Source organism: Platichthys flesus, chromosome 5 (assembly GCF_949316205.1).
Source record: "Platichthys flesus chromosome 5, fPlaFle2.1, whole genome shotgun sequence".
Lineage (NCBI taxonomy): Eukaryota > Metazoa > Chordata > Actinopteri > Pleuronectiformes > Pleuronectidae > Platichthys > Platichthys flesus.
This window is the reverse complement of record NC_084949.1, coordinates 24,622,559-24,634,987: the sequence shown is the minus strand read 5'-3', so window position 1 is coordinate 24,634,987 and position 12,429 is coordinate 24,622,559. Positions and strand designations below refer to the sequence as shown.

Sequence of the window (12,429 nt, the reverse complement as noted above, 5' to 3'; positions counted from 1 at the left end):
AACACAACACGTGTTAGAATAAATGTGGGGCTGTGCAGAATAAATAAAACCATAATTCATATCTCATGGTCCCTAACCAGGACCTCAGTATGACCGGGCTTCAACACTGCATAAGGCCACAGAAATAGAGAAATAAATACAAATATGTGGAAATAAATAAATGTGGTAATATTTTTGAGACATTTATTAAAACATTTCTGTATTTATTTCCTCATTTATTTATGTATTTATTTATACATTTATTTATTAAAGTATTTATTTATACATTTAGTTATACTTAAGTCATGTACCTTCCTCCATAGTTTGGTTGATTTTTGATCACAACATTTTTCGCCACCTACTGGTTCAGCAAGCTCGTTGTTTGTTGTCTGCAGTTGTTTAGACAAGGCCTTTGTCTGTAGTGATGTGCTAATTTTAGAGTTCCACTAACAGGCCAGTTTGCCTGAAAGAGGAAATAGAAATGCATTTGTAGACTTGTGGTCAATTATGTTGCAATGTAAAAAAAATGAATATAATTAATTTTTTTATTAGAAATATCTGTTTTATTCATATTTGTCATAAGACTCTTTAATTACATTCAGCATAGCAGATAACATGTCAAGGAAATGCCATTACAATCAAAATAGCCTATTAATACAAACAAATAAAATAATGAATATGGTGTTAGGCAGCTTTTAATTCTAAGAAGTCACATATGGAGGACCATACATGACATAAGTAAAAATAAATAAATAAATAAATGTATAAATAAATACAGAAATAAATAAATAAATGAATAAATAAAAATGGAAATAAATAAATAAATACAGAAATAAATAAATAAATATGTTAATACCAAAAGAAATGTCAAAAGAAATGTCTTAAATATATTTTAACATTTATTTTTTCCCTGATACATTTCCTTTGCATTTGCAGTGTCCTTATGCTAATGAGAAAGGCGGGCCTAACCGCAGTCTCATGCAGGATTGGTCACAGGAGTGTAATGATCCAGCCCTACTACTTCTGCCTTTCAATGCTGGTGTCCAGTAGCTGTTTGCAGCGTTGAGCCAGTTCACACTTAAAATGAACTAGTTCAAGTTCAGAGGGTTAGTTAAGGTTATTTTTTATTGGGATGATTTAGCTGTCAGAAGTCCTGACTGTGAGCGACACGTCTCGTGTTGTACTGAGCACAAGGAGCGAGCCGAGAGGAGGAGGAGGAAACAGAAACTCCAGCTCGGTACAAACCACCTGCAGCTTCTGCTCTGATCATGAAGATGCGGATCTCTGAGCAGATGTGACCAGAGAAACTCTTTGTTTCCACTGTTTCCACTGTTCCACAGAGTCACTAACTGGCTGTTTCACGGTGAAGTGCTCAGGTCTCAGTCACTGCCCGTGTCTCTGAGCGAGTGTGTGGCGGAGCGCAGGGGCTGTGTGTGTGTGTGTAGCTCAGTTGACCAATCCTGCTCGAGACTGAGGTTAGGCCCGCCTTTCTCATTAGCATAAGGACACTGAAATCGAAAAATAAAAGTTGGAATAAATGTGGAAATAAATAAATAAATATGGAAATAAATGCAGAATTAAATAAATCAATGTCTTAAACTTATTTCCACATTTATTTATTTAATTCCACTTTTATTGCAACTTTTATTTATTTCCACATTTATTTATTTCCACATTTCAGTGTCCTTATGCTAATGAGAAAGGCGGGCCTAACCTTAGTCTCAAGCAGGATTGGTCAACTGAACTACACAGACACACACACAGCCCCTGCGCTCCGTCACACACTCGCTCAGAGACACGGGCAGTGACTGAGACTTGATCTCTTCACCGTGAAACAGCCAGTTAGTGACTCTGTGGAACAGTGGAAACAGTGGAAACAAAGAGTTTCTCTGGTCACATCTGCTCAGAGATCCGCGTCTTCATGATCAGAGCAGAAGCTGCAGGTGGTTTGTACCGAGCTGGAGTTTCTGTTTCCTCCTCCTCCTCTCGGCTCGCTCCTTGTGCTCAGTACAACACGAGACGTGACGCTCACAGTCAGGACTTCTGACAGCTAAATCATCCCAATAAAAAATAACCTTAACTAACCCTCTGAACTTGAACTAGTTCATTTTAAGTGTGAACTGGCTCAACGCTGCAAACAGCTACTGGACACCAGCATTGAAAGGCAGAAGTAGTAGGGCTGGATCATTACACTCCTGTGACCAATCCTGCATGAGACTGCGGTTAGGCCCGCCTTTCTCATTAGCATAAGGACACTGCAAATGCAAAGGAAATGTATCAGGGAAAAAATAAATGTTAAAATATATTTAAGACATTTCTTTTGACATTTCTTTTGGTATTAACATATTTATTTATTTATTTCTGTATTTATTTATTTATTTCCATTTTTATTTATTCATTTATTTATTTATTTCTGTATTTATTTATACATTTATTTATTTATTTATTTTTACTTATGTCATGTATGGTCCTCCATAGTCACAAAGTCTGAATCACTTGTTATAACAGATGTTTACTCAGGTGTTGTTTTAGGTGTAAAGCTGACAACGTCATAGGGGCTTTGCTCTTCTTGTTGGGGCTGATGTGGCTGAATCTGTGAGTAGAGAGCATCTCTGTTGTTGGGGAGTTGGATGCTGCTTTAGAGAATATCATCCTCCTCTACTGGTTGAGCCGAGTTGTTCTCGTACTCATGATCTGGGCTTATCTGATGAAGAGACAAGAGAAACATTTTTATTCACTATTTCTGTGTATTTAAAATTCTCTTAATAAAATTAACAGATTCCAAATTGAGGTCAAATAAATGGGAGGGTTCATTATAGCTGCATTTGCCTGGAATAACTCTTGATGTATATTAAATTAAAAACTGAAATGTACTGAGAAAATAAAACATGATTAATCTACAGTATTGTAAAATATTACATTCATGGAACATATGGGACAATGCATCTCTGTTTCATTAGAACACCGGTTGAAGCTGCTGTTTGGACTCAGTTGAACTCTCTGAATAGATGAGGACGTTTGTCTAATGGAAGAAACTGTTAAAATTCTCTGCTTTACCTCCTCCAAGTTGACAGAGGTTTCAGTTCTAGGAGACTGGATGGAAGTCTTCTTTCTTCTAGAGAGTGAAATGAATAGGTGAAGCCAGGTTAGTGTGAAAGAGAATGTGAAAGTCATTGTTTTGAAGCAGAGCACAGTGATGCTCACCTGATCCAGAAGAAGATGGAGGTGGGTATTACAACCAGGAGAAGAACAACGATTCTTATGGCTGTTTGAGTCCATTTTCTTCTTCTGTGGACAGTGAGCATCTTTTGATGAGAGCTCTTTTGGAGCATTTTAACTTTGCAGGAGTAGTTTCCTTCATGTTCACTGCTGACGGGGTCTAGAACCAGGTACTTGCTTTGTGTTTTTGTCAGATTCAGAGGTTGATTGTTCAAGTACCAAATGTAGTTCATGTTGTCCGTCAGAGGACAACTGGTGCTGCAGGTCAGCGTGACTCTCTGCCCCTCGGTCACCTCCTCAGAAGGACTAAACTTCACTCTCAGATCTGAAAGATGAGATTGGTAAGTTGATAAAGACGTTCCTGAACAAGTGTCTTCTAAAACAACCCAAATAAGCAAGAAGGGTAAATGTTATTAGATTGTTGAATTAGTTGCCTTATTATTATCAATAGTAACTCTCTATAGAAAGTAATCAGGTATTTAATCTAAATACTGAACCTACCTGTGACGACCAAAGTCACCCCAGGAGCAGCCGACCACTTCCCTGCATCACTTCCTATTCTGAATATGTATTCTGCTGAGTCATTCTTCTTCAGTTGATTGATTGTCAGGATGGTGCGGTTCATCAGTTCATGAAACTTAATACGATCTGTATTCGTTATCAGCTCTTCACCAGCCTCCATATCACTCCTCCTATTCTTATACCACAATAAAGAATTCGGTTGCTGGTTCTTTGGATAAGAGTATTCACTGGAGATGTTCACTGAGGAACCTTGCAGAGCACAGATCCTCCTGTCGACATAATTCACTGTGATGCAGTTTACATCCTGAATACCTGAAACCGAGATTTTAAACAAAATCATTACATTACATGTCATTTAGCTGACGCTTTTGTCCAAAGCGACTAAAATTTTTGTACACTCAACATTTTATGAGGGGCCATTTAGGGGTTCAGTATCTTGCCAAGGACACTATGTCATGCATATGGAGAAGAGTGGGAATTGAACCGGCAACCTTCTTGTTGGAGAACGGCAACTCTACCCCTTTGGCCAAACCGCTCCAAATCATCAAACAGTTTATCTTTATCCATTTTACAGGCTCTTGACTCAAAGCTTTTATGAATCATAACAGAGCAATAACATAATATATAAATATACTTACAGACCTCATCTGAGATCAAGTGCTCTACAGCACAGGAGTAAGAGGCAAGAGAGAAGATGGGAACTGGTTGTGGTTCCTGCTCCAATCGTTTGTTTTTGTACCATGTGATGGTTTGAGCTTCCGTCTGGGGACAGCTGGTGTTACAGGCCAGTTTGACATGCGCCTTGAATTCAGTCTTTTGAACATGAACTTGTATTTCTGTTGGGAGAGAAAAAAACAAACTGCTTCTCACCACTTCATCTCTGCCACGTTAATCGAGATGTGCTAATAACTTGAGTGACCAAATAGTTACTGGATAATCCCTGCCACATAATGATGAGTGAAAATCTATCCATGCTTTCTTTAGTTAATTTGTACACACACACACACACGTTTCCATTCTTTATCAATTCATGCCTAACCTTAACCCAACCAGAACTCATATCTCATGGTCCCTAACCAGGACCTCAGTATGACCAGGCTTCAACCTGTAAGGTAACTAACGATCTCTGGTGAAACACTGTAGATCTTTTAAATTGTGAAAACATTATTTAAAGGATTGAGACGTATGGGGTTGGGAGTGTGTTTGTGTGTAGTTATTTGTGAAACTTCACCTCTGGGATATGTGATGGAGCACGGCTCATCTTCTGGTCTCTGCTGATTTGAGCACATTCTGCCTTTAGCATAGGTCACAGTGAAGCAGGCTGATGTGAGAGAATCTGGACAAAAGAAAAACAACATTCTGTGGTGAACAGTGTTTCACAAGCTTAAGAATTCAAGGCAGCAGGATATTGAGCCACATGTTGTCACTCACCCACTGAGACTTCAGGGGCTCTGAGATGCTTGTAGCCTTTGACAGCACAGGAGTACGTGACTGATTCCTCGCTGCTGATTAGCTCCTGGTACCAAGGAGACAAGTCCTCATAGAGAAACTCTGTGTTCTTGTACCAGACATAGACCACAGGTCTTTCACTCAGAGGACAACTGCTGCTGCACATTAGTGACACTGTCTTTTCTCCTGTGGCAGGAAACACCTTCACCTGCAGGTCTGAGATGATGTTGAATAAAACAAGAATTAATGCACTGATGTTATTTTGCAATAATATATTCATAATATATAACTGAACAATTGTACCTGCAACAAGGAGCTGAATGACTCTCCCCTGGCATCTGTCATTAACGTCACTACAACAGTAAAGGTTTGTATCACTCTCTCTCAGATCATTGATCGTCATAGTGAAGTCGCTCTCTTCAGATATGTTCACATGTTTTCCGTCAACGATCTGATCTGGAACCTTCTTGTTGCCCTCCCCGCGAACAGTGAACCATTTCATACTTGATGTGGGAAGTTGAGCTGAGCAGTGTAGATCCACTGATGAACCTTTTACGGCACAGATACTGTTTGCTCCAACCCCTTTAACAGAAAAGCATTTTTACAGTTCTTAAGTTCTAGTAGATAAACTGTAAATTAATTGTTTGTGTAAATACCAATTTGCTGAAATATATGTGAAGAGCAGAATCTGAGAAAACATTTTGAGTATCGTCTTTTTTCTTCAAATCAATCTACTGTTGACTAATATGCTGATAAACATTTCAATTTCTTACGGCTCAGTTCCGATTCACAGTTAGTGTTGTAGAAATAAACGATCATTCTTACCTGAGATGTACAGGAACAAACCCATGAACACACATTCAGCTGCTGTCGACAACATGGCCAGTGTTGTCTTTCAGCTACTCAATAGAAAGTATGACTTTAAATGAAGCTCATCAAAAATTATAATTATAAATGGTAAAAATCTATATCTTAGAAAAAGAAAGACTGAAGTCAGAATGGTCTACTTGTCTGTGTGAGACGGTTTGTCAGATCTCAACTTGTAAAAAACAGTTTCCTCATTATTCTTAGTTTAAAAATAGAGCTCTATGCATTTCCTGTGTTATTTGACTCGCCTGTTAATAGGTTAGATGGTTTAACTGTGGCTTCTAGATACTGACAGTAACGTCAGTAAAGCTTTACCTTGCAGCAATGTTCTCACAGCTTAAACACCATGTTCATGACTTTGTAACCACAAACTCACAAGTTTAATTTGTGAGCAGCAATAGTCTCTTAATAATCATGGAAGTGTATTGGATGTAACATAATAAACCTAGAGTTCCATCACCCATTGCCTTTACACATCTCTCTTATCTGCTGCTAACATGAAACTAGAATGTTGCTCTGACAGTCCATACCACCACCAAGGCAAATAAGCGTGTCCAGTTAATTCTCAAGATGGTGGCGGCCACCAGATTGTAGTTTGTTCCACCACATTTTCATAATCCACCAAACCCTTTTTACGCTTCTCTTATATTATAACATTGAATCTCTAGATTGGTGTTTTGCCACATTGCTGGATTGAGTCGTTTTGTGTTGTTCAATTTGCAGCACTATTTGCCATGTACTTGCACTACCCCCCCTTAAGTGTCAGACCTCAGTTTCAGCTGCAGTTTTGTGCTTGTTTGCTGTCACTTGGAATTAATCTTATACGCATTGAGTTAAGTTTGTGGGAGACTCCCTGTGTGTATTCTTCCTATGGCCACGTCCCACCCCTCCACAAAATGTCATGGTGTCAGTTCAGTTGTTTTTGTGTAATCCTGCTAATTTACAAACTCAAACACTGATGATTTATGACTTTTATTCGTGGACATTTTTATTTTGCTTCTATTTATATTTTGAAAATTAGAAGGTTTATGGTTCTTTGTTTTAGTTTTTTTGAGAAATGAACTTAATTTGAAAATAGATTGTTTTTTACACTTCCTATCTTTCGTTGCTGAAAGAATTATAACAAAATGTTGACCAACTCTGTTTGAGGGCCCAGCCGAGATTGTTGTCCATGCTATTGCTGATATTTTGCATTATATGCCCTTGTTGACTACTTATAAACATTGATAATGATATGTGATGTTACTGTTGGCTGTGTTGAAGGGGAGTGTGTGGTGCATGTGTCATTTTCTGGTGTTGTTTGCAGAGGTTGAATTATCGGTGACGTCTTGCGGTCTGTTGCTTCTTTGGGTTGTTATCACACTGGTTTTCCGGGTTTGGACAGTAGAGGGGGCGGGGCGGCTCGCTCATGACACTTTGGCCTTGAAGCCAGCAAACATTGTTTCTGCTTAATTTCTGTCTTTTCCCTTTTCCAGGTCAGGACAGGTGTTGTAATGTGGGGGCTGCAAGCTGGTGGGGGCGTCCAGATGTGCTGGCAGCTGTGTTCTGTGGTGGAGGTGTCACTCTTTGTTGGGTGAATGTTTTCAATGTGTGTATCATGCTGTGTGTTCAGGTATTCCACATATGCATTTTTCTATTTTGAATATTTCATGTTCCGATTTTCCCGATGTTTTAGATATTTGCTGTAATATTCAGAAAATGCCATGTCTCTGTATTTGTTCATGCATTACACTTTGAACTTGAAGCCAGCACACATCAGGTCTGCTTCACTTCTTTCTTTGAACTTTAAACTGAACTTTAAAATATATATGTATATTTGTGACTTCCTTTAACAGCGTTATGTCGTCAGTAGAGATGGATCTGATCTGGACGCTCCAGACAGAACATAGACTAACACACACTCAGACATTATTAGTTCCATTTTAAAAAATTTTAATATATAAAAAAGCACAACAAGTGACCCATTTAGCCACCAAATACTTTATTAGCTTCACATTTACACAGGATTTTTAACGACACACTATCTGTACATTCACTGAAAACAGAAAAAGAGAGAAATGATCTTTCTTTCACCAAAAAAAATATATACTTCCTTGGGTAACTCAAAAAATATAGTTTAGAGTTCAACTTAACTTTAACAAGTCATAGAAATACATTTGGGAACTTCACTGTGAAAGAATATGTGAATCATTTTTCAAAATTTTGTCCAACAATGTGGTTTCGTCTGTCAAATGAAATGTATAAATTGGCCTAAAACCAAAGTTAAACCCTGAGGATGTGTTAAACTTGAGATACAGACACTCAAACAAGTTGAGACTGAACTCATTTGGGCCATTTTATGTGGTCAGTAGAGAGACGACAGGAAATGACAGCGAGAGAGAGATGACACTCAGGCCACGAGTCCGACACCAACTCTGCAGCGTGTCACAACACAACTTCTCCACACACTTGTCGCATCTTCCCACGGACTCACTCTACATCTCTGCAGTGGGTACGGCCTTGTGTTGTTTGCTTCGTTTGTAGAGAAAGAAGGCTCCTCCCATCAAGCAGGCGATAACCACGACAGCAGCAACTACTATGTACGGGAGGATGTAGGCTAAAGAAAGAAGAGGAAAAGAGAAGATTGAACATCAGACCATGTCAAAACATGTATCATCAACACACAATGAACTTTCTTTTTCACAGACATTATCCGGATCCTTCCTTTCACATATGAAGCATAAAGCATGCACATCCAAACTTGACCTGTAGCTTCTGCCCCTGTTTTTATTAGTATATCTACTCTAAGTCGGTTGTGGTTTGTCTCTGTTGTTGTGTGGTTGTGTTTCGTTGTATGCATAGCTTACAATAACCACTAGGGCTACATGGTAGAACTGATCGGGCCCGAGCACACGCAACCCCTGACCTGTTGCGGTTGGTGGAGAGAGCGATCGGCGAGCAGGCACACGGCTCCACGTTGCATGCGTTTTGCGCACTGCGGAAAAGATAAACACTTCACTTCCTGCGTCCCTCACGAGACGTCGATCCTTGCCTGCTAATTGCTCATTACGGTCCATGCTATCAATTGCAGATCACACGGTGAACAATTTCTGTAAATCGAATGATAGCTGTAAACCAAAGCTTACTTCCGGCTGCCAGTAGGTGGCGCCAGTATTACATACTTACTGATAGATCTGTTCAAGTAGGGGCTCTGATGTAGCGTGAGCAATTTTGTGTCATTGAGACAATGTTGTAACAACATCATTTTCACACTGATCAATAGGTGGCGCTATGACCCTGCACTAATATTAACATATGGAGCTGTTCAGGTCAGGATTATGATCATAGGTCAGTAGTTCGGAGCCGGCTGGATAATGCAGAGTGGATTTACAAAGTACTTCCTGTTTCATGGCGAATCAGTTGGTTGTGCTATGACACTGAGGAAATGTTGACACATAGAGCTGTTCAGTCTTGGACTCTGATCAAGTGACAGATGTTTGGTGGTGATAGGACAATGCACAGTGGAGTTATGACAACATCGTCTCCTTTGGCGAAGGATGAACCCTGGCTCACATGGACTCGCTTGGACATTCTCAGGAGTTTTTACTACAGGGCCTGCCGGATAATTCCAGAGGAACATCTGAAGTTCAGTGCAGGTCTGACCACAGCTGTATCCAAGGAACTGGACTGGGAAAGAACAACTCACGTTTGACATGCACCCTGAACATCACAGTGTTTGTGCCCATGTCGTTGCTGACAGAGCAGGTGTACAGCCCCTCGTGCCCAGAAGCCACAGACTGGATGGTGAGGATGCTGCTGTTGGACGGGGGGACGCCTTCCGCCAGGGATGTCCAGGTGTACGAGGGGCTGGGGTTCCCCACGGCCGTGCAGTCCAGTTCCAGAAGATCTCCTTGTGTGAGGGTGATCACATCTGGAGGTGATGGCACCAGCTGCTTGGGTTTATCTGTGTGGGAGAAGCACAAACAAGTAATGAATCGACACAGTGCTGCAGATGGAGACCGACTTTGATCTGGAGATGTGTTTATGAACACCTGACTAATCTCTGGTTCAGTTTAGTCCGCTTGTAGCTTCTTGACCCCTTTTTGGTCTAATCTAGCTTCCATCCAGTTTCCCAGCCAAACATTCTTTGTTATCAGACTCACAGTGGACAGTAGCGATCACGTGTTTTGACGCAACCATCGGAGGGGTCTGTGGTCCATCAGGTCCCAGCTCCAGCTTGACTTGACACCAGTACTGAGCTCCATCATCTTCTTCAGTGGTGGAGATGCTCAGAGAGAAGACCTCAGTCACTGGTTTCTCCTGTGGTTTACTCAAGGGCCGTTTCTGGCCCAGTTCTGTCTGACCTCTGAAGAAGGTCACGTGGACACTTCTTATCGGAGCCACGTTCTGCACCTCGCACTGCAGAGTGTAGTTACGGGACTCGAACAACGGCCCGGAGTGATTCAAAAAGCTGATGGAGACCAGGTCTGGAGTCTCTGTGGAGACAGACAAATAGATGGATGGATGGATGGATGGATAGAGAGAAAGAGCGAGAGAGTATAAATCTTATAAATAGAAGTAAACTTACTGTACACCATAACGTTCAGCGGAGTGCAACACTGGATATTAGTTTTGGTAGTATAAAAACACTTTGGAGTCGTTTTCCACTCCATCATTTTTTCAACCGTCCATGTGATCGTTTTTCCATTTTTCACGTTGGATCCAACCGATTTTTCCACATCGAAAATGTCATCTGGGCACGACGGGCACAGGGAGCAGGTGGCAGAGGTCGGGTCACCGTGCCTCACCACCAGTCTGGACGGACTGAACACGGTTCTGTTTGCACAGTTGTAATCTGTAAAAAAAAAAATCTGATTCACCGTGAAAGCAGGTGAGACACTGAAGAAACACATCTAGAGTTGAACTGTATCTTTTAACAGTGGTGCATCAGTTTCATACTTCACCTTATCACACACTGTACATAATATACTGTCTATTGCATTTGCACTACTTTACATATTCATATTGAAGAGTGTGTGTGTGTGGGGGGGGGGGGGGGGGGGGGGGTTCAACTAATAATGCTCTTACTCCATTCTTGTCTTCTTCTATTAACAATTTCAAAATACAATATCAAAAGGCTAAGTTGTTTATTACCAAACCGTTATTATTATCAAAACTTTATTTGTACACAAACACACACACACATCACACACACACACATGCATACATACAGAGACACATATATATAAAAGAATAAAGAACACTATAACTATATCTGACGATGAGTCGAGACACGCCCTCGTGTCTGTTTGTTCTCAACCGCTCTGAGAATTTAAAATATAAAATATGAACCTTGGACCGAGCCACATGTCTATAAATATCAGACTCACCACAGCAGGACACTCTGAAGTCCGACAGGAGATCCACCAGAGAGACGATCACCAGCACGTAGCGGGAGAACATGGCTCGAGTTCGGACAGGAAGCAGAAGAGAAATCAGTTCAGTCTGATCCGGACCGAGAAAAGCTTTTAACTAAACGAGTCCTCGTTCTCTTTCCCTTTTAATTTAGATCGAGTGTGTGTTTGTCTGTAGACGAGGAGGAGGAAGAGGAGGAGGAGGAGGAGGAAGAGGAAGAGGAGGAGACAGGTTGAAAACGAAACTGAAACAGTTCAAGAGACGCGCGGAAGCGTCAGTTTAAATCATCATCTTCCAAGAATGAATCAATAATGTGAATATGATCAAAATAATTATCATCATGAGAAGAAAAATAAGAAAATGCAATTGATAATAACAACAAGAACTAAATAAAATAGTTCGAATTATTTCACAGCGCCTTTCTAGACCCTTACAATTGATCATGATCAGAGTAAACGGAAATATTACACTTCTCTGATGTGTATTGGAGTTATATGAATATGAACTGAGTAGTTTCCCACCGCAGTGTACACTCAAAGGTAAGGAGGCCAAACTGCAGACTTCCCTTATCTCCTGTTTCCTCCCTCTCATGCCAGGGAAAGTCTCAATATTTCCATTATCATCACAAGCAAGTTAAACAAACAAGAAGCAGAACGAGAGGATGAGAGTCAGAGCAGGTTTGGAGCTCGTGACTGAAGAAATGAAAAGATTGGAAAAATAAATTTTAGTGAGAATCTCTGAACAGATTTTCAGCTCTGTCTCGGGTTCAAGTTCTGCTCATCAGAAGAGACAGAGATCAAATTCAGTGAAAACAATGAAAAACTAAAGAACCTGATTCATTTTACAAAGTAGCTTCTTTCAAATGTACCAGGTTTGTTTAATAGATAATAAAACTCCAAATATCAGCCAACCTTATGAAATTAGTTTCTGGACATTGTGTGATTTGGGTGTGATGCTGATATTAAATCATAAATACCCACAGTTTGCTGTATAGTCATT

General features: G+C 40.3%; 2 protein-coding genes across 3 annotated transcripts; both read right to left on the bottom strand.

Moving 5' to 3' along the window:
- Positions 1-300: 300 nt before the first annotated feature.
- Positions 301-6,113, bottom strand: LOC133953671 (uncharacterized). 2 transcript variants are annotated; one of them, XR_009920712.1, is made up of 10 exons: positions 5,995-6,113; positions 5,473-5,751; positions 5,152-5,385; positions 4,952-5,056; positions 4,359-4,556; positions 3,700-4,032; positions 3,184-3,523; positions 3,037-3,094; positions 2,496-2,683; positions 301-442 (listed from the first exon to the last, which is right to left on the bottom strand). XR_009920712.1 is itself a non-coding variant. In XM_062387711.1 (9 exons), the coding sequence occupies exons 1-9, from the start codon at positions 6,047-6,049 to the stop codon at positions 2,618-2,620; spliced, it is 1,668 nt and encodes a 555-aa protein (XP_062243695.1). In that variant the 5' UTR covers positions 6,050-6,113; the 3' UTR covers positions 2,441-2,617. The 2 variants fall into 2 exon arrangements, 1 of the variants encoding a protein (XP_062243695.1); XM_062387711.1 differs by lacking the exon at positions 301-442 and having other exon boundaries at positions 2,441-2,683.
- A 1,887-nt stretch (positions 6,114-8,000) lies between these two features.
- On the bottom strand, positions 8,001-11,617 carry LOC133953674 (B-cell receptor CD22-like). Its single transcript, XM_062387717.1, has 5 exons — positions 11,406-11,617; positions 10,604-10,870; positions 10,179-10,511; positions 9,722-9,979; positions 8,001-8,632 (listed from the first exon to the last, which is right to left on the bottom strand). The coding sequence occupies exons 1-5, from the start codon at positions 11,476-11,478 to the stop codon at positions 8,511-8,513; spliced, it is 1,053 nt and encodes a 350-aa protein (XP_062243701.1). The 5' UTR covers positions 11,479-11,617; the 3' UTR covers positions 8,001-8,510.
- Between the last annotated feature and the right edge of the window lie 812 nt (positions 11,618-12,429).